The following is a 26,658-nucleotide window of genomic DNA, read 5'->3' on the forward strand; positions in this document are numbered from 1 at the left end:
CATACCACAATCCCTCATCCCAGACATACAATCTCATGAGCCATGAAAATGTTTTTCCTCATGGTAATGGGAGTTGCAGCCTGGGCTGGGCAGCGTAGAATCAAGCACAAAGTGAATCCTAAAATGCACAGCTGCCTCTCTCCTTGACTTCATTGGAAATGTGCATCAAAGGGGAGGATTTGAGATGTTAGGATCGGTATGCAACAAAAAAACCCATTTACACTAAATAACTCGAATGAATTTTAAATTACAAACATATATCCAGCTCAAGAGACAAATATATTTATTTGCTTGATGAAATAAACCATTCAATGAAAAACCATTTAGAATGATTTTGGGTAAGAAGCTTCTTGAGCACACAGGTCTTAGTGTAGACTGAGCTAATGCAATATATCTCAGCAGGCTTGCTTTGGTAACTCTCCTGTTGTTTTCACGTCTGCTATGTTTTGGTGCCAGGATGATGGAGACTAGGCCATGGCTCAAGTGATGATTCTGGGGAGAAGAAATTAGGTGTCCTCTTCTGGGTCTGCTTGGTAAATGGAGCAGTCTGTTTTTCAGGTATCATTGTAAATACATAACTACATTTTGACAGTGGGTTAGTGGTGAGGAACAGAGAGCAGTTCTTAACCGCTATGAATGTCTCCCTGGCCCCCTCCCCCGCCCCAAAACATATCAAAGGAATCCACAGCACATCAATATGCTATGATTGTGTCTGTATGTCACTCTGTAATGTACAGTGTTAGAAAAAAAGAAAGCAGCATTCAGTTAACTCAGCTCAGTGTTCAGGAAGTACAGTAGAACCTCAGCACTATGAACGGTAGAGTTATGAACTGATCAGTCAATGACGCACCTCATTTGGAACCGGAAGTATACAATCAGGCAGCAGCAGAGCCAAAAAAAAAAAAAAGCAGTACAGTACAGTAGTGTGTTAAACATAAACTACTAGAAATGTAAAGTGAAAGCAGCATTTTTCTTCTGCATAGCAAATTTCAAGTCAATGTTCAGTTATAAACTTTTGAAAGAACAACCATAACATTTTGTTCAGAGTTACAGATATTTCAGTGTTATGAACAGCCTCCATTCCGCAGGTGTTTGTAACTCTGAGGTTCTACAGTGCTCAAAATAGGATGTGAGTTGTTTTTATTATTTGCACCACTTACTTGGATTTAAGGGTGATTTTCACCTCAGAGAAGGACATAATCCCACAATCCTTGCCCTCCTAAAGCTCTCATGGAATTCAATGCTCTGAACACATAAGGAACGGAGGACTAACCACAAAATCTAATCTTTTATACTGATTTTTACAGCACTTCTTAGTTTTAAGCATTAAATGTTCCAGACCTGGTTTTGATCTTACTTGTGTTGCTCCTAGTTTACACAGACACCATTGGACTTGCACTGGTGTAAAGTTGTTGTAAGCGGGATCAGAACCGGGCCTTTTGTTAAGATATGGCACAAAGTTTCCTCTGAAAATTGTTAAATGAGAATAAAAGCTGGATGAAAAAGTTGGAAGTGTTTGACACTGAACTCTTATAGTAGGAATAACTACATTGTAATAAGATAGCACCCTTCATCTGAGACTCTGTAGTGCTTTCCAACCGATCAGTGAATTAACCCACACAACATATCTGTGAGGTACATAAGTATTTTATATGCATTTTATAGATGGTTAAAACAAAACACAGAGGCTAAGTAACTGGCCCCAAAAATCACACAGTGACTCAATGACAATGAGTCCCGATTCCCCAGTCACCTTCTCTAATCACTAGATTTACTTGGCCATATTCAGTCCTGGGATGAACAGGTGAACCCCTTAGCGGAAGTTAGTCTACTCTTGGTGTGGTGCATTACACTATGGTAGGATTAGAAATGCCAAATATAACTATGGGCTTTGGCCCAGATCCTCAGCCAATGTAAATTTAGCATTGCTCCATTCACTTCAGTGATTTACACACAGAGAAGGGCTGGCCCAGTAATTTCTATTGCAATTTGCCATTTATGCAAGCTAAAACATGCTTATTCTCAGGTAAGCTTTCAGAACACTGCAGTGACCTAGATCCTTTAAAAGGACCATCTGTGGAAACTGATGTTAACCCACCTCCTTCTTCAGAGAAAATTATGAGAATGCCCAGGAGAGTAAACAATTGTTCAAAATAGAACCTCAACCACTGAGTTTAGGCACTGACTGCTGCCTAAGGAGCACATTCTGAAGCTCTCACTAGGTATGTTAGGGATGCCAGTAAAAATCACATCCACAGCTCTCCATTATGTCCCAAAGAAAATGTTAGCTCATGGCATAGCATATGCTTCTAAAAGAAACAGGCCTTTCTGTTTACAAATGTTTTCTTAAGCTTAAATTATTATGAAACCAAGGGACTGTGATCTAGGCACTTACTTACAATCTAGGTGGCATATAGAACTTCTTAGTTCTATCCCCAAATATTTAAAATCAAATAGGGATTTAATTACTTAGCTTTTATCAAAGGCATTTGCATTGTTCTGCTACTATCTCTTAGGAAATTTTGGCTGGGTTGGTGATTGCCAAATCAAAGAGATTTTATGGTCGTCTCGTACTGTTATAACAATGTGAAATTTTCCTCATGAAAAAGCTAGGCCAGTTTCTAATCTTATCGCACTGGTGTCAGTCTGGAGTGACTCTATGGCTCTGCTCCCATTTCCTCACCCATTACTCCTCACCTCCTCACTCCTCTCACCTTGTTGCTTTGTCTCCTCTTCCCATTCCTGCCTCAGTGCCTTTTTTCCCCCACTGCTCCTTATGCCTGGAAGGACACTGCTTTTGTGTGTGCCAAGCGTCTTATACACTCCTCATTCAAAGCGTTTCTTACACCTTGGTTTTCATCACTTACTTCCATTTGTAACCCTTCTGCAGTCAAGAGTTGGCCGCAACAAGGGCTGGGTTTAATATCTAGACATTCCTTTCAACACTACAACACAAAACCAGTTCAAGCCCCCACCCGGTAACCTGGGACAATTACACACCACCACCCCTGGGGTGCCTCTTCCCCTCTTGCAAGCACAGATACTGAGCGCAGAAAACAGACTTTTAATGAAAAGGGGAAAAATAACACGGCATTAACTTGGGACAATGGCACAAGCAGTATTCACATGCATAAAACCAAGAACAAAACACCCACCCCAGAGTGCATTGGGCAGTTTCCTTTTGCCACAGGTTCTTAAGTCCAGCAATAAGAAGTTCCTTTAATTTGCTCCTCCCTTCAGAGAACCCCACTCATGGGTGTTGTCCTTAGTCAGGGCAGACCCAAGTCTGGAGGTGTGGATGCAGAGTGCACCTCCCGCCCTGGTTGCGGGGAGGGGAAAAGAAGGCACTCTGCTCACTCTACTGTCTGGCCGCGACATTCCAGCCGCCCCGCTGGCCGCTTGCTGCTCTGTTGGCTGCTCTGCCAGTTCCTCCAATGCACGCTGTCACCTTTTGCTGCTACCTGCTCCTCTGCAGGTCAGTCTCCCAAGGTTTCACCCAGCTCTTAGTCAATTTCAGCTGTTAATGGGGGAACTTTACTGAAAAGGCAGGCTGGACAGGAATGCTATCCCACAGCAAGTGATTTCCGCTCACTTAACAAAACAAAAAGACCCCTAATGGAGCCTTAATTAGCTCTATCTTTGAACAATCGGGAGGAGCAGATCAAACCATGCCTACAGCTCTTAAGCAAAGCCCACACTTCCCAGCAGAGACACCTGTCCTCATCCCCTCTACCTTTCACAGGGGTCTGCATCCCAGACCCCCTGCTTACCGAGTTCAGTTCAGATGAGAGTGACCCTTCAATCTGGACAGGCTAAGCACAGTTCTGCTGCCCTTTGCTCCTACAATAAAGAGAACAACATTTCATTTCCCCTGCATTCAACTGTAAAGTGATTTGTAACCAACATTAGCCAAAGTGACCATTTAGGCAAAGCATGCTGACTGCAGGCATGCGTGGGTGTTCTCATGCAAATACAGTCTGGCCCTGCAGCCTGTTCCCCTCCCCACAGTCAGCTCAGCAGGGGAGAGCTCATTCAGACCCTGCTTACACATTTCATGGATGACATTCTGGTTCCCTGATCAACTGCAAAACTCACATTGATTTTACTGGGACTAGGAGTTCACTCCATAGGTCAAGATTTGGCTAACTTTGGGACAGAGACCCTGGGCCAGATTTTCAAAAGTGCTCAGATCCTAGCAACTCCTATTTTGATGCTTCTCGACAGATTTTTCAATAGAGCTGAGAACCCAGCACTGGTGAAAATCTGTTCACTTATTCTGGTGCCTAAATGGGATTTGAGCTTTCTTGAAAATTTGGCCCCATTTTCAGTTGCTGAGCACTTTTGAAAATTTGGTCCCTTGTCTTTTTAAAAAGTCTCTGTAAAGGATCATACAAAGCTCTGGCAGAGACTTGATGATGATTAATATAACTTACATGGGAATCTGGACAAACATATGCAATTATATTACTGCTACCACTATTATACATTAAAATATTGTAGCACTTTTCTCCGGAAAATATCAAATACCTTACAACACCCATGTGAAGTAAGAAATTAGAAGTATTCCCCATTTTACAGGTGGGGAACTGGAGCACAGAGAAATTAAAGCCAACCTTTACACATGTGCTTGCCTAAAGTAAGTCACCTAACTAAATCGCCAGATCTTCAGAGATCCTGAGCACCCATCACTTCCATTGATTTCAGAGGAAGTTAAGGACACTCCAAACCCCTGAAAATCAGACTCCCTATTTAGGTGTCTAAACACAGAGTTCAGCGCACCAGAGTTAAACAATTTTCGCCCAGTTGACTTTCCCAAGTCACACAGTGAAATAGATGCAAGACCAGGAATATAACCAAGAACACATGACTCCTTGTCTCACATTCATACCACTAGATCATGGAAACTGTACTCTGCCCACTCAACTGTCTTCAGTCCACAGACTGCATACATGCTGCCTGATTTCAGAGGAGTTTTACTGAGTCTTCTCAATTCCCTTTGATGTCATTGGGAACTATGGGCATTCAGCTACTCCTCAACTCAGGCCAGGTATTGTAAATCTCTTTAAATTTCTATGGAGACTATTACTCAATCATTTTTAGGAAAACATCAGTATGCACCGTTTCCTCTTATTGAATTAGTATTGGCTGTAGTAGAGCAAGTGTATGCTCATGTTCTTATCATTCTATTTCCTTACTGTTGATGGTTGGAAGGTCTTCATTCTTTGTTCAGAACATCTTGATAAACTTTGATTGGTTTCTTCTGTCACAGAAGTTTTAAACCATCCAGCCTTGCAAAGCACTTTTTTGCATCTATTTAGGAATACTGGGCTTGAAAAGCAATACAAAACTGGATCAAGTACACTGTTTAGGTATGTAAAGGCAAAGGAGGCATGTAATAACTGTCCAACAGTGCCAGTGTGTTTAGGGGATACTTTCATAGTGACCAGGATAGCTACAGCAGTGACAATACTAGGCAAGAAGCAGACAGTGTACACTAAAACAATGACTACCAGTACTTTCACAGCTCTTTGGACCTTGTTCCTTTTAGCCAATTTCCTCTGCTTCATCTTCAAGATAATATTGAAAATACAGAAGATGATGATGCCTAAAGGCAAAAAAAATTCAAGAAAAAACAATAGAATATGCCACATGTCTGCCTTTTGTTCAAAATGAGGGTTATAACTTTGACATGAACTGTTCTTACTCTGACTAGGATCCAAGGTAAAGATGTGACTGTTCATCAGTATAACTGTGAGCCAGAGTGCAATTGCTACTTTTGCAGCACAGGATGTCGAGATTTTACTCAGCTGACGGTGAGGGTGAACCACTTTGAAGTAGCGATCCATTGCAATGGCAGTGAGAAACACAATGCTTGCTGTCCTGTTCATTGACAACATGAATAGATTGATATGGCAAAACATCTCTGTGAAGACCCAGACTTCGTTCTTCATGTAGTAATGGATACGATAGGGCAAGTTGATTATTAGGAAAAAATCAGCAATGACCAAGCTGAATAAATAGACGGTGCTTGATGTCCAGCGATTCCTGTAGGAGCAAAAGATGCTCAAAGCGATACCATTTCCAATGAGTCCTATGACAATCTCCACAGCAAGTACAAGAACAAGAATCACCAAAACTGGGGCAAGTTCATCAGTTGTCATGTTGTTGCTCGTTGCTGCGAATCTGGAGCTCTTATTGTTTTTTAAATGTCTGCTGCCCACAGTTGGATAGTGAGTTGAGATGCTTGCAAATACTTGCCAAGTGTCTGTGAAGTGAGCTGCAAAGGAAATACAGTGAAATTTCAAGAAGTGTTATTTGTTTGTATGCAAACTATGAGTCAATACCAACATGACACTCTCAGAAACTGAGTTCCTCTGAAACTGTCTGAGATATAATCTTATCAATGGACTGTGAAATACTTACTCTCCGGTCACTGGTATAGCTTTGTCATGGACTACAAAAGCTGATAGTGCTGCTTAAGGACTAAATTGAAGGAAAATTTAGATTGCATCTGAAGTTCTCTCTTTCTTCAGTCTATTGACCTGTCTGTTTGTCTGCCTCATCCACTAAGAACTAGTCTAAGAGCACAGATCCCTTTGTACAGGACACCATACCAAATCTATTTTATATAATGTGTTTATTATTTTGAAAGTAGAACATAAGGATTTAGCTCTTCTTCGACTGCTTACTCATGTCCATTCCACTATAGGTGAGTGCACGCCTCTGTGCATGGTTACCTGGAACTTTTTTCCCCTTAGCAGATCCCATAGGGCCGGCTACGGCGCCCCCCTGGAGCCCCGCGCACATGCTGCGGTACATAAGGCACTGCCTGCCCTACGCCCCATCAGTTCCTTCTTTCCGCCCGTGACGATTGCTGTAACTAGTCTTGCTCTCAGCAAGTACCATTGTTTGGACTTGTTTGATATTCTAAGTTTAATTCTATTTAGTTAAGTAGTTGTTAAGCGTTGTTAAGTGTGGTTAGAGATAAGGCAAGTCTCTGGGGACTTAGAGCGGCCGGGCCATGCCCTGGTCACTGGGCTTCAAGCCGTGTGCCACCTGAGGGAACGCCTTCTCACTCAGCGACCCCCACGACTGCTGCCTTAAGTGCCTAGGGGAAGCCCACAGAAAGGACAAGTGCAAGTTCTGCAGGGCTTTCAAACCAAGGACTCAAAAGGATCGAGAAATCCGGTTGAAAGTCCTGTTGATGGAGGCAGCGCTCCACCTGGTGTCTGAGCCGACCCGCTCCATCTTGGTACCGAGTGTGACTTCGGTACAGAGCACACCACCAGCAGCGGCCTCGACTCGGCACCGCGCAACATCGCTGGCACCGAAGAGAAAGAAGCAGCGTGTGGACACTCCCCTGCGCCGTCGGTATGGGCATGGTCGTGAATGGAGATGCACCAGACCCAGCCCGTTGAGTCTTCTCCAGTGCCTGCATCTCCGGTCAGGGAGCCTCCCCTGACTCCTGACAGTGGGAGAGTGCCCCTGCTGATGCTGTTGACACCGGAGGCTTTTCAGGCGGCAAGAGCCTTGTTGGCCTTGCCTACGCCATCTCCGCCCCCATCTCTGCTGAGGGAGAAGGGGCTGGTGTGACGGGGGAAACCCGTGTTGGATCCCCCTGAATGGGGGTGGAGGTCTCGGTACAGGGAGGAAGATCTCCCACCGGATGGTCTTCAAGGGTAGAGCAGAGCCGCCCCTCCGTTCGTCAGCACTGCTTGCAATGACGGAGGCAGTCCTCATTGTCCTCCAGGTCGGAGGTGTCGGGAGGGCGGAAGGGTGCCCAGGACCGAGGATGTACACGGCACTGCCGGTCCAGGGCCTCCGACTATGAGGATGACTCAGGGTGTCCCGGGGGGACAGTTGTTGGGTGAGCTGACGCCCCCACAAAGCGTCACAGCCTGTGGCGCAGTCAGCCCCGGGTTAGCCCCAGGGACAGTGGCCGCAACAATGGCCTTATTGGGCCCCATGGGTTATCCAGGTGGGGCCAGGGCCCCAATTCATTATGTCATCGGGGTTGCAGTCCGTGCCTCCAGCACAGGAGAAGGCTCATAGACACCACTCCTCAGACAGGGAGTCGGACCTTCTGGAGGGAACCTCAGCCGGTACAACCCTTCTCCAGGAGGGGACACACCCTCAGGCTGCACCTCTGCAGTCCTCTTCCTCTTCACCTGACGAGGCAGTATCCTGTGACCACTCAGTGCGACTGGAGGATTTCAGGGCGCACCAGGAGCTGCTCAAGAGGGTGGCCTCCAACTTGGGGCTAGAGGTGGAGGAGCTAAAAGAGGCCACAGATAATCTCTTTAATGTACTGGCGGCGGTTTCCCCAGCGTGAGTGGCCCACCCCATCCATGAAGGGGTCTTTAAGCTTGTGAAGGCCCTGTGGAAAACCCCTTCCTTGGTCGTCCCTACATCAAAGGTGTCTGAGAAGAAATATTATGTCGCGGCCGGGGCGTTTGAGTATTTGTTCACACACTCCACCTCAGGAACCCTGGTAGTAGATGCGGCTAATCAGCGAGACAGGCAAGGTCAGCCAGGGTCGACTTCCAGGAACAAGGACAATAAGAAGCTGGACTTGTTTGGGAGAAAGATTTATTTCACAGCAAGCCTTCAGTTTAGGATTGCCAATCATCAGGTCCTCCTGGGCAGGTATAATTTCAACCTGTGGGATTCCCTCACATGGTTCGCTGAGGCCCTGCCCCAGGACAAGGCTGCAGACTTTAATACTATCATGGAGGAGGGAACTGTGGTAGCTAGGACAGCACTCCAGATGTCTGTGATGCTGCTGACTCGGCGGGCAGAGCCATAGCCTCCGCCATCTGTATGCAAAGGTGCTCATGGCTGCAATCTTTGGGCCTGTCCCCCAGAGGTGCAACAGTCTATCCAGGATCTCCCCTTTGATGGGTTGGCCCTATTCTCGGACCAGACCGATGCGAAGTTGCATGGTCTGAAGGACTCCAGGGCCACACTTCGCTGTCTGGGCCTTTACACGTCCCAGTTTTCCAGACGTCAGTCACGGCCCTAGGTGCAGTAGCAACCAAGGCCTCAGCCCAGGCCTTTCCAACCCTAAGGGCATAGGGATAGAAATAGGGGGTTTAGAAGAAGAAATCAGCCCCCTAGCTCGTCCTCAGCTCCCCAGCAGGGGCCCCCCAGGAGGTCAGGCAATTAAAGGAGACAATTTTGATGGTGAGGCGCCCCGAGGGTGGCGCCCCAACTGCTCTCCTGGATCCGCCCCGCCCCGCCCCTTTCGAAACAGGTTAAGGCCCTTCTACCCCGAATAGGCAAAAATCACTTCAGACCGTTGGGTCCTTGGGATAGTCTCAGGGGGGTATGCCCTGCAGTTTACGTCTACCTCCCCAACAACTCCCCCCTCTGTCCCTCTTCAGGGACCCCTCTCACGAGCAACTCCTCTTGCAGGAGGTGGACACCCTTCTCAACCTGGGAGTGGTGGAAACAGTCCCTCAAGGCAGAAGGGGTTCTATTCGAGGTACTTCCTCATCCCCAAGGCGAAGAGGGGTCTGAGACCCATATTAGACCTGCGTCGTCTAAACAAATATCTGATTGTGATGGGGGGCCAGAAACTCCACACTGGCCAGGAAAGAGTTAACAAGCTTCCACGCTACACCTGAAATAGAGGCCAGGCTTGGTGGGAAGGCTTAAAAGGAGAGAGCTCAGCTCAGATGGCAGCTGGCTAGGAGGGAGAGCTGATCTTCCAGACTTCTCACAGAGTGTGCAAGCTTCTTGGGCCAGGAACTGCCTGGAGACGGCTGCCTCTATAGACTTCTCTGAGGGAAGTTAGGCCTGATTTGGGATTGTTTGGTTTGCTGCCAGTGACTTACTTGTTGTTGCTGAGTATGACTGCTGGAGGTGTTGCCCTGCCTAAAGGGGGAAACAGCCAAACAAAAACCATTTTTCATCTTCAAAATGGGGGCGCAAAAGTGGTTTGCTGTGAGCCCATGAGCAATCTTATTACACTGATGTAGCAGTGATTTCAAGACTCTGCCCATTTGTTTTCAATTTCTTGTGCTGTTAACCCAGAAGCCCAAAGGAGACAATTCCAGTGTCAGTGCAGTTCACTATTTCACTGCTGATCATTTCAGCAGAAACTTCCAGCTAATTTTCTTACCCCACAATCCAAACTGCCAACCCACGTGCCAAAGCCCGTGGTCCCCTACCAGTTGCCAATCTTCCAGCTTCACCCTTGCTAGCTTCTCTGATGCAGTTAGATGCTGTCAATGCAAAATGTACAGCAGGTTGGAAACTGAGCATATGACTGCAGTGTAAAATAAAGAGAATTTAGTATAAAAATAACAAAAGTACTGTATCAATCGGATTTTTTTATGTTACATTTAAAAGTGGAGGTTTCTTTATTGACTTGATCTGAAGATGCTGGAGAATTTCCACCAGAATGCTGCAAAATGTAGGTCTAATTCACTGTAGAGAATGAAGAGGGTTGGCTATGACTTGTCTGATATTTTATCCCTGGTGAGTCTTTTATCTTCAATGAAGCTGAGTCAGAATTCTTCATCACAGGTTAAGCAAGCTGTCCCTTCTTAGTAATTGTAATGCTGTAGCACATCAATGCATCAGATGAGATCAGTGCTAGGCATCACACACACACACTGTAAGAGATAGTACCTATCTCAAAGAGCATTCCATTATTATTATTTCTTTTTTACAGATGGGGAACTGAGGCACAGAGTAATGAAGCAATTTGCCCAAGGCAACACAAAACTAGGTGGCATAGGTGGGAATGATCTCATGTTTCCTGAGGTCCAGTGCCTTAACCATATGACTTCCTTTACTTCGGAAAACTGCACACAGAGTCCATTGTGGAATCAAGTATCTAGCCCCTACTTTCTGGAGCAACACTTTTAACTCATGTTGGGGTCCATTTAATTCTTCATTTTTCTCTAATAGGTGAATTGAGAACTAGGTAACTTATTTTGTGTGGATCTTTCAATTAAACCTTAAAATCTGAGGGTTTCTTTTAAAGAATCCATGACACTTTTGGGATAGTAGTTGGCTCCATTGTCTTTAGTCCAATGTCTATCTCTTCCCTTTGTTATTCAGTCGATTGCATGAGAGTTGGGACCTGCCCTCAGCCCAGAAGTGGCTGTATTTCAGTGCTGTTGTGTGTATTTAATTTGTGAAGCACTGTGAGACCATCAAAATGAAAATTCTATGTAAGTGTAAGGTATTAGCAGTAGCATTTGATACAGGAGCAGCAGAACAATTAAACTTAACCGTTGCTCAGAACAGCTCGTACTTAAAAATTACTATTTGTGCCTTTTGCCCTGTACTACCCCAGAAGTTTCAAAAGATTCTTCTTGTAGGGAAGTTTGCATCACCTTGCAAGAGCTTATCAAGTCAAACCAGAAGGTTTAACAGACAGGAAGTCTGACTTTTTTTGAAATCTTATATTATTATTTTTAAGATACATTGGGCCACCTTCTTTCCTGGTGCAAATCAACATAGTCAACTGAGTTACAAACACAGGTGAACTTGACTCATGCTGAATTTGTAAAATCTCACTTATAAAAAGAATGAGATTGCAATAGTTTCATTTCCAGCTACACTTGCAAAAAAATTAGGCTAATGAAGTACACACAGCTAGAACTGGACTGGAGTGTGTGAGTGGCAAGCTGTGAAATGACAGATACTAGATCTAGTGCAAATAGTAGCAAAATCCAGAACTGGGCTCAAGATATTTCATATCTTGGCCATCAAGGCATTTAAAACGCTTTTGTTTTAAACAGAGAAAAATTAAAAAAAAAAAAGCTAACCACTAAACTGACCTTGGAAATGTATCCAAAGTGCATCCTGCAAAAAGACATACTCATGGTCTTTGGCAATCTGTAAATAGTACTCAGGACATTTTGCCCGCATGGCACAATGCTAGATTCCCACTATTTCTGGCTTCCTTTTGTACTGCCAAAAAGCAGCAAACTTAAAAAAATTGCTAGCTCTATCATATCTATATCCCTCTTTCCAGTATTGAAAATAAAGGAAGTTGCCCCTAAATGAACTGAAATTGGATGTGACAGAAGGGCGTGGATAGCAATGATTGAGATAGTTAAATCTTTGCACATGAATCCTAATGGTAGATACTGCATGGCAAATTGCCTTCTTATTGCCTTGAATTGCCTTGAAATGTTATGTTTGGCCTTGTGAGCGAGAGGGTCACAGTGACCCAACAAAGCATAGTAAGATTTTATTCTCTCTAAGTTTTGTGTCATTAGAAAAAAATCATCATATTTATGCACATTTGTGAGATATAAAGGAAACAAAATCATTCCTTCTAGTACTGAAGTATCTGATGATAGTCCACTAGATCTGTAGTTCCATAAATGCAGGTATGTGATGGGAGTTCTTGGCGGTGTGAAGGGAAACCTTCTTTATGACTATAAACATCATATCCAACTTCTACTATGGGGCTAAACAACACAGGCCTTCAGAATGTTGCTGGTATTTTCACAGCCTTCAGGATGGGGGTACTGGCTTGTCAGGGTCTGAGAATACAGTCATTGCACTGGGGACTCATCTATTCAGGACACATGGTCTTGTTAGCCTGAAAAGGTCAATTAAGTTAACCTGCAAAAGAGGCCTGTCTGATCTCAGAGCAGAAACAAGACCAGTCTCAAGAAGTGCCTCTAAAGTAGGACAGTGAGTTCTATGACCTGGAAGTTTCTGATTTTGACTATTGTGCTTGTTAACCCTCTGAGAGGAGTAGTAAGTTCAGACTATGCTGCTTCAGTCACAAGAGCCAGCACATAAAGGCAGAAACCATGCTGAGAATAGTAAGAGTTAGTTGTTACTAGGAATTTATGGCAGGGTGTGTGGAAGAAGATGTCTGTACCTGATTCAAAACACAGAAGGAATTGAGGGAAGCAGAATGGTAGCCTGGAATCTGGCCAGTTCAGGAGGGCCAACATCCCTATTCTTAAAGCCCTCAAAGGCTCATCACTTTGTTTTGATGTCTCTTCTAAACGACTGTGTCTCCAGTAGCACAGGGCCTCCTAGCCCCATGGAGGGGCATTGCTTTGGTACAAACTCAGAGCAGAGAGCGCCATCTGCTGAACTGCCCACACTGTTTTGTGTGCCCTAGTTGAAAGAATAAAGCCAGGTACACTTTGGAGCAACCATTTTCTTTAAACTAACAAGGAACATACACTTGTTGGAAGGATGTTGAGAAAGAGGGGCCATTTGAAACCTGTACAGCTGCTCAGTTCTATTCTATTTAGGTACTTGTACTGCTGCCATCACTGTAATGGCGGAGCAACTTCCATAGATGCATTAAGCAACGCGGCTAATATTTGTCACAGCTGGATCTTTCTTTTGTCCTCGCCCCAGAAGGAGAAGTGTGTATGCAGTGTAGAGTTATGTTTTGGTATGTTGCGTGTGTACATGCTGCTCTGTGAAGAGAGCACAGTAGCAGCATGTCTCGGCCTTGCAGCAGAAGGTGGTGAGATCTGTGATGGTTCTTGGGAGGGTTTGTTCCAGTCTGGGATCTGTAGTTTTAAATTTATATGACCTTTTAGGGCTCTATGCACATTATAGTGGGCAGCAAAGGAGACTGAAAAGGGGGAAGGAGAGGCTCCTGAGATCCCAGAATGGAGATCCATGGCTCATCCCCTAACATTCCTTGCCTTGGGAAGCTCTTCCTCAGCTGAATTTATCCTTGGGCCAGTAACAGGGAATGAGGAGTGGTGGCTTATGCCAATCCTGTTAGGAATTGCTAGGGGTGGGTTGGGTCTTTGCTGCGGGCTGGGACATCCCAGCGAATGCCTTTAACATGCATCTCCCTACTGCCATAGTCCACATTGTGCTTGTGGCAACAGAGAATTGTCAGGGCCCAGGACAACCTAGGTCGGTATCCAGCCGGCCTCAGAACATCCCCTGAACTGGGGTTTCTGCAGGTATAGTGCAGTGTTTGTTTCTGCACTGGTGGCATTAAGCAGAGGGCTTTATGACAGCTCTGTGACAGCAGGGGGCCAAAGGATGCTTGGGAAGGAGTTCAGTGTGGCTTTCTAGCTTGTGAGTGCCTCTGGACCCATGGTGTTGGAACCAGTATTCCCATCAATCTACAGGCTCTGTGCAGTTGAGTAGCTGCACCTCCTGCCCTATGGGTACCTATGATTACTCTTTTTCTCCAAGGAGGTTCCCTAAGTAGTTATCCCACTGCACAGATTTTCCCTTGAGAGGGGATGATGGAGCCCATAGCCAGTTGCATGTAGCCTGTGTTTAGGATTTTGTTGTGTTATTCTGATTGTCTGGATCTGTTACGTGTTTGTAAAAAGCTTGTTCCACTAGCACAGTTAATGTTTGGCTCTTTGGTCCAAAGCTAGTCACAGTGTCATCATGGCTTCTTGAGCACCTTTGGAAAAACCATTTAGCCCAAGACAGTAATTATTGTTTTCCCCTAAATTAGTTACTTCCTCAATTCCTTGCTGTTAAAGATATTCTAAGACTTCCTGTTTTTTCTAGTAATTATTTCCCATATGAATTCCTCTTTGGAAAATACTGGGGGAGGAGTAGTAATGTGCTCGTTTAACTAAAGTCCTGCCAGTTGTTTCCTTACTTGCTGATTTTTGTTTTCTGTCTCCTCTAATTCCTTTCATGTGTAATTCCTCCTGTTTCCAAAATAGATCTTGGTTAAGTAATGCCACCATAAGGATAAAGTCTGTGACAAGGTGCCATATTCTGGTTTTTCTTGCATGAGTGAACAGAGGCTCATCCCTCTTTTGCACCTATACAGGGGGGCAGCTGGAATTTCCCAGAATTCAAAGTGTGGTGCATTAGCACCCCTACTAGCATGTTCCTTCCGCTAGACTCCCGGAAGCAAACCTGTGTTCTCTGCCTGTGGAATATCTCCAGTTACACAGCCCCCAAAGTACTGGTCTGCTTCCCCTCTCCTAATATGGGCGTAGGTTCTAAAGGCACAGCATGGCTCCAGATTTGCTTTGTCAGTCTGCTGTTTATCCCCTTTTTCAGTTCCCCCATGTTTATGCACTTAAGTAAGCTACATTATCTTCCTAGTTACTGGCAGAACTGAAATTACATACTGTAGTGAGTGAGCTGCAAAATGCTGGTAGTGATCAAATTGCCTAGCTTGAGCAGGAAGAGTTGCATACACCGCACTGTATAGTTTTCAGTCAGGAAGAGTGGCATGTACGGCTCAGGCTGTGTACACCGAGGTGTTCACATGAATGACTGAATGATTTACTAAAGCCTGCACCTGTAAAAGTCATCCACTATTGGTAGTGTGGCCCCCTATCAAAGATTATTTGATGTAATAGCGTCTTAAGATATCACTGAGACTCTGCAAGGGATGGCATTATAAAATACTGGGAGTTTACCTAAGTCTCCAAATTTTTCACTCAGATGTACTTGCTCCTATTGATAAACCCTTTAAATACCCATCACTGAGACTTTGCAAAGATCAAATGCTGAAGGCCTGCTCTGCATGCAGTTTGTGTGCGGGTCAGATAAGTGTGATTTTTTTTATAAACTGATAGTTATTTCAGCACAAACCCCTGGTATGGAAAATATTATACCAGTATTAAAGTGCCTTATACTAGTATAGCTTATTTCCCCTCTCATATGGGAATAAGCTAAACTGGCATAAACATGTTTATAATTGTGCCCACGCTAGGGGGCTTGTACTGCTCTAACTAGACTAACAGAGTAACTTTTTGTTTATTCTTCAAGTAGAATGAATTGTTGCTGAAGCATTGTTCACTTCAGTCAGTGCAGTCCATGCAGAGCAATACTCATTAGAAAAACATTTTCTGCAGTCCAAGGTTTTTCCTGACCTGGCTTCTTCAACATTCAGTAAGGTTTTTAAGACTTGTGATTGTACTAAAATACCATTGCGTTGTTATTAATTAGTCATTTACTGATTTTGATCTTGGCATTATCCCTCTTTTTGTTTGACAATAGCTTTTAAGTGAATTGAACTTGTGATTTTATTTATTTATTTGGCATTTAATTACAATCCTGGGCTTTTGGTTCATATTGAACAAGATTTAGCCTCACTTGTGTTCCTGTCTCATTGACTGTGGTCGTTTTATTCTCTCTCATGCCAGGATTTAAGCCTCCCAACAGTCTTGTGAGATAGGTACCTCATTTAACAGATAGGGAAGCAGAGGTGAAGTGATTGGTCCAGAGTCACACAGGAGGTCTGTAGTAAAGCTGGGTAAGGAACTGAGATCTCCTGACCCCTCAGCCTGGTGTTTTGACTATAAGACTCTCCTTCCTCCCAAATGGCTGCATTGTGGCTTGCTTAAAGGTGCATGTGTGTGCATGGCATGAAGCACCATCGCATAAGCTCTGAATACTTATATGACAATTATCATGCATGCTCACTCATGATTGCAACCCTGCTCACTGCTGTAAAGTTACGTGTAGCCGATCAATCGCTGATCAATCTAATCTACTGTGGCATAAATACCTAAATAAAGTCTTAGACCATGCAAGTGATGGAAAATGGTCTTAAAAACTCCTCAGAAGGCTTTACAATCCTTAAGGATAGTGCCATCAATCTGCATGTACAACTCCCCCTGACATCGCTGGGAATCCTGCCGTTGCTCAAGGGCAGTATATGGCCCTGTGAATCCCACTTCTGGTTCAATTCTGTTATCTGTTGACCTGAAACCCTAAAGGGACCAATGGCTCAGGGCAACCCTGTTCTACAGCATAGAACACTGCTTTCATTCTGCCAAGACATAAGCTGTGTCCTCCTGTTGCACTGTACGCGAGGTGCTGATAACTTGCAGCTGCACCCCCTCTTGTGCATTATTCCTTGCAGCCCTTACTCTCCAGCCAGAAGCATAAATCAGTCATTATCTAACCTACACAAACCAGAACAGAAAAATGTATTTCAGTGAGGATGAGCCACCGTATGGCCACCCAGCTGCACATGCACAAGCTGAAGTGGGAGTCATGAACTATAAGTCTCTGATGGTGGATTATTGTGCCATATGGGAGAAGAAGCATAACAACATGACAACTGCTCCTAATTATATAATATAAATGTCAAGCAGACAGTCGTGTTCAAAATTCAAGGATTGCACCCTGCCAGAAGGAAAGCTGCCTTAATCTTTTCTGCAAATACTTCTTTGGAAACAAGGAAGTTTGGAGGAAGAGGAGTTTGCAGCCGATGATCTCATCGGCCCATTTTTTAAATTGCAGGGAGATGGTTGGATAAGGGCACTTCCAAAATCTTTCTGCTCAGTAAATAAAGCGAAGGGGGGTTGTCACAGAATGGCACTGGACTTTTAAAGGGAAGAGGCTAGTCTACCTGTGATTAGTCAGCTGACTCCCAGTTGGGCTTAAGAGAAGATCCCTTGGCACTAAAGGAGGGGAAGCCTAGGGTGACCAGATAGCAAGTATGAAAAATCAGGATGGGGATAGGGGATAATAGGCACCTATATAAGACATAGCCCTGAATATAGGGACTGTCCCTATAAAATCAGAACATCTGGTCACCCACATCAGCTCTGAGAATTGGTCAGGAGAGGAATGGGGAGAACAGAGGTAGGGCTCACTGCCTGCCCCCTGGGAATGGGGAGACAGATCTGAAACCAGAATGTCTGGGTAGTGAAGGAGACTCCAGAGCAAGAGAGAGGCCCAGGGGAGCACTCCTGTGACCACTGTCTTATACAAAGCATGGGCAGCTGGGAAAAGCCCAGAGGGACATGGGACTTTTATTAAGTTCAGAGCAGTTGGATATTGTTCATGTTCTTGTGTCCATCGAGCTTCTGAACTCTAGTAAAGATTTCTAGGCGTGAGTCTGAGAGCCCTATGGTCTGAGGGGGACAACTGAAGCTGATGAAGAGCCGGGAATCTCAGAAGGTCGCAGAGCTGGAATCTTTTAAGTCAAGGTACTGAACTTTATTCTGTGGGGTGAGGTGTCCCTATTATTACATTAACCCATTGCATATTCTGGCCTGTGTTGGAGAAGTATTCTAGGGGAGCCCTGAGAAGGAAAAAAGGAACATGGCGCAGCTAACGGGCTACCCCACTCCAGAAGGAGGCACTCCAAGATGATGATCCTATGACAGGGGTTTACTGACTTCAGTACTAAACCCATTGTGAATAACCCCCTCTTCCCCCACCCCAACTGGTCACACTTTTTATACTAAGGTTTCATTTAAAAATAGGGTAGAAAGAGTTAGTAAATGCAGAATAGATGTTTTTTAAATAAATGAGTAATACATTGTTCAAATCCAGCAGTTCAGCAGGCTGCTTATAAGCATCCATAAAACCTCCTCCTGATCTGGTTAGATGTTATAAGCATGGTACAGACATGAGGGGTGTGAGTGTGGGAGATGGTTATATGCACATCAGTAGAAGGTTTTATAGATGGTTATAAGCAGCCTATTAACCTGCTGGACTCAAATAATGTATTACTCATTTATTTAAAGACATGTATTAATAATTTATTGACTCTTTATAAAAGTATTTAGAAATGGAACCTTACTATAAATTGTGGCCGCAAAGGTCTTACTGTAATACAAGTTAATAAAATAATATCTGTAACACCTTTCATTGGGACCTGATTGTGCTAGGCACTGTACATACATTTAATAAGAGACAGTCCCTGCCCCAAAGACCTTACAACCTGAATAGAAAAAGGGTGGGAGAAAGGAACCACTATTATCTGTATGATACAGAAGGATGACTTGCCAAAATCATACTATAGGTCTGTGGCAAAGCCAAGAAGAACTTTATCCAGAACTCCCAAGTCCTAGTGTGTGAACTACAAACCATTCTTCTTATGAAGTATTGTAATATAGAAAGTCAATTATAGTTCTTATTTCAATTAGAATTAATTCAATACAGTTTATGTTTAATTTTTATTAATAAGCCAGTTATAGTTTTCAAGGTGAATCTTTCACGTGATGTGCCAAGTCATTGCTCTGTGTTAAAAGGTTTGTAGTATTTTATGTAATGGCAGTTTAAAGCAAATTAATGTGCATTAGTCTATTTTAAAAGGTGATGTTTATATACTAGAGCTGAAGTTCATAAAAGCTATGGAGAAACATGATAAAACTGATTTAAAATGGCTTAAATTACTTTTCCTTAATTTAATTGTACAATTCATTTAAAAACCTATAAATATATATATAAATTCCTGATGTGATAAGGTAACCAAGCATTTGTGATGTATTTAGAATCAGCCAGGGCCCATGTTAGGGAAGAGAGATGTAATTTAGTTTGACCAAAATAATCAGAAGAGTAAGTGAAAAATTATCATTACCTGTTCAGGAAGAATAAAACATTAATGAACTATTTAAAGATTGATGTGTGGCTGAGAAACTGATTTGTAAAAGTCACCCATACCACAGGGCACGGGTTTATTAAAAGCATGAAAAAGGCAGAATAAAAAATGAGGTCGCACTTTAATCAATTGGAATGGGAAATAAACAGCTCAACATTTGTAGGTTTCTTTCAATAGCATTTCATTGGGAGGTTAATCACCTCCTCAAAAAACCCAACGTTTAAACCATTTAAAAACAATTCTCCCATGATCTATTTGAGTGGTTAAAAACAATTAATGGTAGCTTGAGAGGCAGATAGGGATGGCTGGCACATAATATATTTGTAATTAGCAGAAAAAAAATCAAATAATACATGCATACAAAAACTATACATGCGATTGATTCCTTCTCGTCTGACACTTTGCTTGTCACTTGTCCTTCTAATACTCTTATCCATAACAAGCAGTACCTACCTTACTCCATGAGAATAACTCAGTGAAACTGCTGGTGCGGTATAGTGCCATACAATGTGAGAACAGCCATGAGAATGTTGGCAATAGACTGTAAGATGTTGTGGGCACGGATTGCCCTTGTATGTGTGTACAGAGCACACAGTAAAATGGATCCCAATCCTGCTTAGAGCTTCTGGCACTACTCTAATATAAATATTGAATAATAACTTCATCTGCTCAGAAAGAAACCAAAAATCCAACTGTTCTAGTGAAAATTATTGGCTGAAAGTCCGTGACCATATGATGGCAGTTCCACGCTCACAGAAATTGCCATCACACTCTTGATGCTAATTGGATTTGGCACCCTTGCTGAAAAGTTTGACCAGAGAGACCAAGGATCTGATGGGCATAAAATGTGAAATATTGGTGAGCTGATTCACGTGGACTGGAAGGTACAGACATGCGTGCACTGTCTTTTCCCATGCTGCACATATTTTGTGTACCGTATGGAGCCTTTATTTCTAGAAGTGTGTGTGTGAATTTAGTACTTGGGAAACTGCCAAACTTGACAGCCTAGGAGACATCCCAGCACAGGCAAAGACAGTGAAAGTTTCCTATATATTTTAGTCAATGTGCCTATAGTAAACCCTTCTTCAAAAGGATCATAAATAAGAGTAAGAAGGATGTTCAGTCTCCATGCCCATGTATGGCACAACTCTGCAAGATGTTGATCATTCCTGTGAGCTGCTGAGAGACCTCAACTCCCATGGGCCTCCATGGGAGTTAGGGTGCTCAGCACCTCCCAAGAGTGCTTGGCATCTTTCAGAGTCAAACCAAAAGTCTTGACCTCTCATCTGAGTCTGTCAATAAGGATGTCAAGGGTGTATTTATTATGTGAAATATCCCTGGATTGGAAACTGACTCCATCTATATATCTAACAGAGGATGTTTAATATTCAATGGTTACTAACAGCTTTTGGTCTAGGGCCCCTGCCTGGCAAACACTTAGGCCTAGTCCACAATCAAAAGTTAGGTTGACTTAGATAAGTTACTCAAGGATATAAAGAATCCACACCCCTGGCCAGCACAGCTATGATGACCTAACTCCCAGGGTAGATGCAGCAAGGTCAACAGAAGGATGTTTCTGTTGATCTAACTATCTTCACTGGGGAAGGTTGTGTTTCTACACCAATGGAAAAAACCCATCTGTCAGTGAAGACAGCTACGGCGACATGCAAGCATAGTCCCTGTAGAGTAAGCGTGCCCTTACACATGTGAGACGTAGTCCCAACTCAGTTTGACTACTCCCATCAGTAAAGTTACTTGTGTGCCTAAGTGTTTGTGGGATCTTGGCATTAGTCTGGATTTCAGCTAGAAACCTTGAGGTAAAAAAGTTATGTATTTCAATTATTCGTCTCCTAAGGCATCCAGCCCCCAACTAGAAAACATTTTAATCATTAAGTTCACTTTAAGAAGGGGGAAACAACCCAAAGTATATTATTAGAGAAGCTGAAATTGAACAAGTAACTTTAAGGGACAGATTCTGATACCCTTAAATTGAATATTACCAGGTCTACTCATAGAATAAGATACTATTAAATGTGGAAAAGGGTACAAGAATCTGACCTTAAGAATTGACTTGAATCATTTTTGAAGCATTTCTTTTAACAATTTCCCCCCAAGAAACCAAATTAAATTACAAAATTGATGAACTAATTTATATTTTTCCAAAGAAAGAAAAAAAGAGAAATGGCCAATCATTCTGACAATTTGTGCCATTCACAATTCACAACATAAGGTTGTCCTAACTTTTTCTGGGTTTAACTTTATGGAACACTTTGGTTTTTGTTTTTAAAAAAGTCATTATATTCTGTACTTTCCAGAGTTTTTTTCCAATCTGGAGAGAGTACATTCCTTCTCTAAAGAGCTAAGTGCCCCAAAATTTGTAGGCACATGGTAAATTTTCTGTATGGCTTGAGGTTAAGAACAATCCAACAGTGTTGACTATGTACTGGTCAACCAATGAAGGGGATAGGGTAGGGATAAGAGGCTTTTCATTAATGGTACTGCATACAATATTTTGATTTTATGGGACTCTGATAGCCTTAAGATTGTAATACAAATAAAAAAGAGAAACAGGTTGCAAATATATGCTTGTGCCAACAACTGTGAGTCAGATTTCAATGTCTGTAATATTCCAAACCCTACTCTTGTAGCAGAATGAAAGCTAGTTACAGTAGGAGTGCAAAAGTTATTTGTTAAACACCAGTGATAATTTCACATTGTTAATTTGGGTCCTTGCCACACGTGGCATAAGAATATTTATGCAGCTTTTTAGTCTGTTTTGTTGTGTATTTGAAATTAAGGGCACTGTTGATGAGATACTGCCAATGCTATCTAACTTCCTAGGTAAATCTGTAAAGGTTTGTTTAGAAAACTGTGCTTACAAGTAGGAGAAATGTTTCAAAGATGCCACATTTTGAAGCTCATTGCAAATGAGAGACTAATCTGCAAAATGTGGAGCACACTCAATTCCGATTAACTAGTTTTTCTTAATTAGGTAGGCATGCTGATCTGCCACTTTTTCTTCCCTCCTAAGTAGTTTAAATTGCCTTCTAAGACAATACAGCATACCTTCCACAGGATGTTTTGTATTTGCACTCTTGCTTAATCACAGGGTCATCTCATTGACTAAGATTTCTCAATTCCATTTCACTTCGGTAGGCATGGGCTATACCCATAGCTGGAAAGTGGTTGCTTTCATCTCTTTTCTTCATACTTTCCAAGTAGCAGTGGCCTCTGTAATCTCATTGCCCAGTTGTATTATTATTTATTTGTATCATGATAGCACCAAGAGGCCCCAGTCAGGGGCCAGAACCCATTGTGCTAGGCTCTGTACAAACATAACCAAAAGATGGTCCCTGCACCATAGATCTTACAGTCTTGACATGGCAATCCAGTAACATCTTACCAGTGAAACTGATCCCCTTTATGACCTACATGGATTTTTTGACGTGTTAGCACCTAGTCTTTTATTAGCAGCAATTAATGGGATTTTCAAAGAAGATTTTGACTTTCAGTGGGAAGGGAATACTTAACTCTTTATCAGCTACTTTTGCCAGTGAGTTTTCATTGATTTCACTATATAAGCCACTGGTGATGAAAAGATGCTGAGAAATGACCATACACATACACGTTAACAGTTTTCCATAGCTTTTGTGACTAATACTGACCTCTACTCTCCAGCATACTTACACTCTGGGAGGCAGGTTAGCTTGCTTCAACCTCCTCCCACCTACGCCTGGCTGTTACACTCTTGGTTGTTACTCTTTATTTAATAGATTAGAATCTGTCCTGTTTAGACCCCCCACTCTAGTGCACATTTGATACTTAATTAGTTTTCTGTTCCCCCAACCACAAAAGCACTCAGAAGATGATTGTTTGTATTAGTATTTCACCACTAATAATTGTTTCGATGGTGTAATTTTTCTTTTAAATGTGCCAACAGGTGTTCATTACCTTCATCTAACTACTCTCAGCTCGTCTAGAATGTGTTTCAGGAACTATAACTGAATGGTGACAGTAAGTGCATCAGCTACATATTATGGGCCTACAGTACTACTTATCAGTAATTATCAGGTTTCAAGCTATTTTGAACTGTCATTTTCCTCTCACTTTTACAGAGTCACAAGATCATTGGCCAAACTCTGCCTTCATGCCTGTGTAGCCCCACTGACTTTACAAAGAACATCCCCTAACAAGAAGAGGAGAGAAACCGAATGAAACATTAAACATCTATTATACAAACCAGGAAAGTGATAAATCCAACTGTAGCTACTGGAACCTCTTCATAGGTCAGTTTCAGAACCACTGAAGTTAATGAGAGTTTACCGTTGAATTCACTGGGCTCAGGGTCAGGCCCTAAGCCCCTGTTTAGTAGCACATTTTCTCTGGCACTTGCTGCTGCATAACCCTGGAAAGGCCCTTACATTTAGAAAAGGGTTCATATTGTAAATTACAGGTTCTATTTCAGCTGTATTTTGGTGCCATTTTGATGCATTTACAGACCATGCCGCTTGTGTGAACCAAATCCTAAGTGAGAGGAAAATGCTCTTCAGTTTCCTAGGGTGCCTGCCAGTGAGATACATTTTTCTCTGTAGTTATTTCTATTAACTTAATTAATGGACTCAATGACACTAATTCAGGAGCAGATTAAAGTAGATTAGATAATAGCAGGGCAAAGCATATAGACTAAGGTATAATTTTGTCTAGTGAATTGAAAGGGAGACAAGGGAAAGGCTGTGTTGCTTTCCAGTGCATTTGTGTACATACTGCACATGGTTCCTTCGAAATGCGCTGTGGCTCCTCTGTGGAAGAAGCTGCTGTCCTCTCCCGACCACTGCAAAGTTGGGGAAATTCTGTTCACTGTAGTTCTAAGTGAACAACAAGAAGCAGCCATAAAGCAGCAACCACTGTGGCTTACCGTATGTACAGAGCCTTCTTGGCATCTCCAGGGGACAAAAGGCACTGGCTAGGGTTTGGCAGCTGCCTCTTTTTCCGCCCTTAGGATTCCAGCTGTGCTCTGTGGATGTGGTGTTTGTCAGGGGTTGCGGAGCTCCAGCAGGCTTGGTTGTGACCTCGTGGTCTAATCATTCCCTACCCGGTAACTTTTATGAACTGCATAATTATATTGGTGGTTATGGTGGCACCCTTCTGGTAATGGGTCTCTTTCATCATGGGCCCTGGGGTCCTTCTCCTATAGGGCCAGGCGAATCTGGAATTCATCAGTCAGCTTGCACAGTTCAGAGTCAAAACTTTTGTCGTCTTATTTAAAATGAGTTTGAGCAACATGGAATTGAGCTGCTTTGCATTCTACATTCTATAGCTTACTGTTTTCAACACCAGCACTCCCAGGCCATCTCCAGATCTCCACCTGTATCCTCTGTTTTCCTGGAAAGACTTTCCCACAGCCAATATAATTTTATTTCTCCACAGCATTGTCATTCTCTTTACCTTCTTTACCTGAGCCTCTGTTTCCTCTGCCTCTTCTAGTTGTTCATCTTTTGCTGCTTCCCCCTTTTCAACATCATGAGTTACTCCAGTGAAGATGCTTCATGTTAACTTTCATATATTAGACACAAGGGCGAGCCTGAGAGTGTTAAGCACTTTTTGGTGTCTTTTGTTTTATCAAGAAATGGAAACAGAAAAGTCCATCAGCTGAGTTAAGGGCTGCAGTCACATCAAGATGAGAAAAACGTAAAAAATTCCCCAAATGATCCAGATATACTCTCCTTCCCATCCCTCCAGTGAAACAGTTCTAAGAGGGACACTGTGACTTGAAGAAGAACTGCACCCAAGCCCATGCTGGTCGTTGACTTCAGGTGTTTGTGAAGAAAGATGCCGTTGTGGATAAGACCTAGGATTGGAGATCTGTTTTCTCTTCCTTCCCTGGACACAGACTTCCTACAGGACCCTATGCAAGTTGCTTAAACTCTTAAGTTGTGTTCTTAACTCAGGTTAAGATAGCAGGGAAGACATGGCAACTTGGGTTAGCAGCTCAAGATAAAGCCTAAAGGGGAGCCTGGGTTTGAACTCAAGCCACTAACATGAGTTAAAAGCCAAGTAATTGACTCTTCAATGCTATTTCAACCCAAGTTAACTCAGAGTAGCTAAGAACATACCTATTTTTGCAGTGAAGACATCCCTTTAATGTCTCAATTTTCCATCTGTAGAATGGGGATACCTTTTACCAAGACTGAAGAATAACGGTGATGGTGACTGGGGGAATTAGAAGCCTTACTTCGTTGTTAGTAAAGAGCTTTAAGATCTTCTGAGAGATGGTGCAGTGGAAGTACTGACAATTAATTATTATTCTTTTCTTTAGAAGGCACTAGCATAGGTTCAGCCACTTAAATTGCTTGACCTGCCAAATTTTCCAGTAGAGAAGGCTGCTTGTGCAGTCCCTGTAATGGATGTCTCATTGTCACCACGTCTATGGAGCTTCTAGGGTCTGTTTTTAAAATTCTAAATGTGCAGACATCTGTAAATATTATAACTTATTAATGTTCTTGCCCTAAATCTTTCTATTGCCGTTAGAGAACTGTGGGTATTCTGATTTTGATCTGAAAGTGAACACATAATGCTATTCATAGATACTTCTGTGATACAGCACAACCACACAAAAACTTGGGCCCAGTCTGGTAGAGTGCTTGGGTTTCCTCAATTCCTATAAAAATTAGTGGGGGTTGAGAGCATTTTGCACATCTGAGGAAGTGCTACGGCTCTTTGGGAAAACCATGACTAGAAATGTCTAGGTGTTACAGGGAGATCTGGGGTGAAATGCTGTAGTCATTTGGGGTTTCACCTTTGACTTCAGTTGGGCTAGGATTTCACCTTGGTCTTTATTTATTTAGTTATTTTCATGAATCTGGGCTTCTTAAAAAAAAGAAAATTATGAAACATTAATTGTAAGGTGGTGAAAAAAAACAACAACAAGCCCAACAACCCCTGCTTCTGAAGCTCAGGACAAGACGATGCATTTTAAATGAGATGTTTTATGTTGACTATACGCTTTGGACATGTGGGGAAAGTTTCTGCCAGCTGCTTCCTCATACGTTTGAAAGATGATCCATGGGACAGCTCTGGTTTATACGGCAATTACTTGGAACTCATTAGTTTGGAATATGCAATCCTGTGGTTCTGTGCTTTTACTAATAGCAGAGCAGATGGTAATAAGAAATATTGTACAGTTGTGATTTTTCTGCATGAGAGGCTGTGGACGGGCCCCTGTGAGAGGGGGGCAGCGTTCGGGGTTCTCCCTCTGGGTCCTTCTCAGAGGGGGACCACTCCTCCCGGCTACAGAGGCAAAACACCCCTGTACAAAGAGCCTGCAGAAGTCCTATGCAGCCTTTGAGAGCTGCTTATGCATAATTTGGAGGACTTCA

The 26,658-nt window shown here is 43.0% G+C and overlaps 2 protein-coding genes across 2 annotated transcripts in view; both read right to left on the bottom strand.

Moving 5' to 3' along the window:
* Window positions 1-307: 307 nt before the first annotated feature.
* Window positions 308-6,807, bottom strand: OXER1 (oxoeicosanoid receptor 1). Its single transcript, XM_067564860.1, has 4 exons — window positions 6,738-6,807; window positions 5,196-6,277; window positions 3,771-3,840; window positions 308-492 (listed from the first exon to the last, which is right to left on the bottom strand). The coding sequence occupies exons 1-3, from the start codon at window positions 6,805-6,807 to the stop codon at window positions 3,799-3,801; spliced, it is 1,194 nt and encodes a 397-aa protein (XP_067420961.1). The 3' UTR covers window positions 308-492; window positions 3,771-3,798.
* HAAO (3-hydroxyanthranilate 3,4-dioxygenase) overlaps window positions 3,769-26,658 on the bottom strand; it is a 152,813-nt gene continuing 129,923 nt past the window's right edge. The window contains exon 11 of the mRNA XM_067565052.1: window positions 3,769-3,840. The gene's annotated coding sequence lies outside the window, so the exon portion shown is untranslated. The remainder of the gene's footprint in view (window positions 3,841-26,658) is intronic.

The sequence above is a fragment of the Emydura macquarii genome, unplaced genomic scaffold (assembly GCF_026122565.2).
Source record: "Emydura macquarii macquarii isolate MOO-44397 ecotype Brisbane River unplaced genomic scaffold, CSIRO-AGI_Emac_v2 contig_2676, whole genome shotgun sequence".
In the NCBI taxonomy this organism is placed as follows: domain Eukaryota; kingdom Metazoa; phylum Chordata; order Testudines; family Chelidae; genus Emydura; species Emydura macquarii.

Coding starts and splice junctions, on each gene's coding strand:
- OXER1 (XM_067564860.1), bottom strand. CDS start 6,807: ATGTGCGCGGGGCTCCAGGGGGGCGCCGTAGCCGGCCCTATGGGATCT. Junction 6,278..6,737: donor TAAGGGGAAAAAAGTTCCAG/GTAACCATGCAC, acceptor TTTCCTTTGCAG/CTCACTTCACAGACACTTGG. Junction 3,841..5,195: donor AGACCTTCCAACCATCAACA/GTAAGGAAATAG, acceptor TCTTTATTGTAG/GAGCAAAGGGCAGCAGAACT.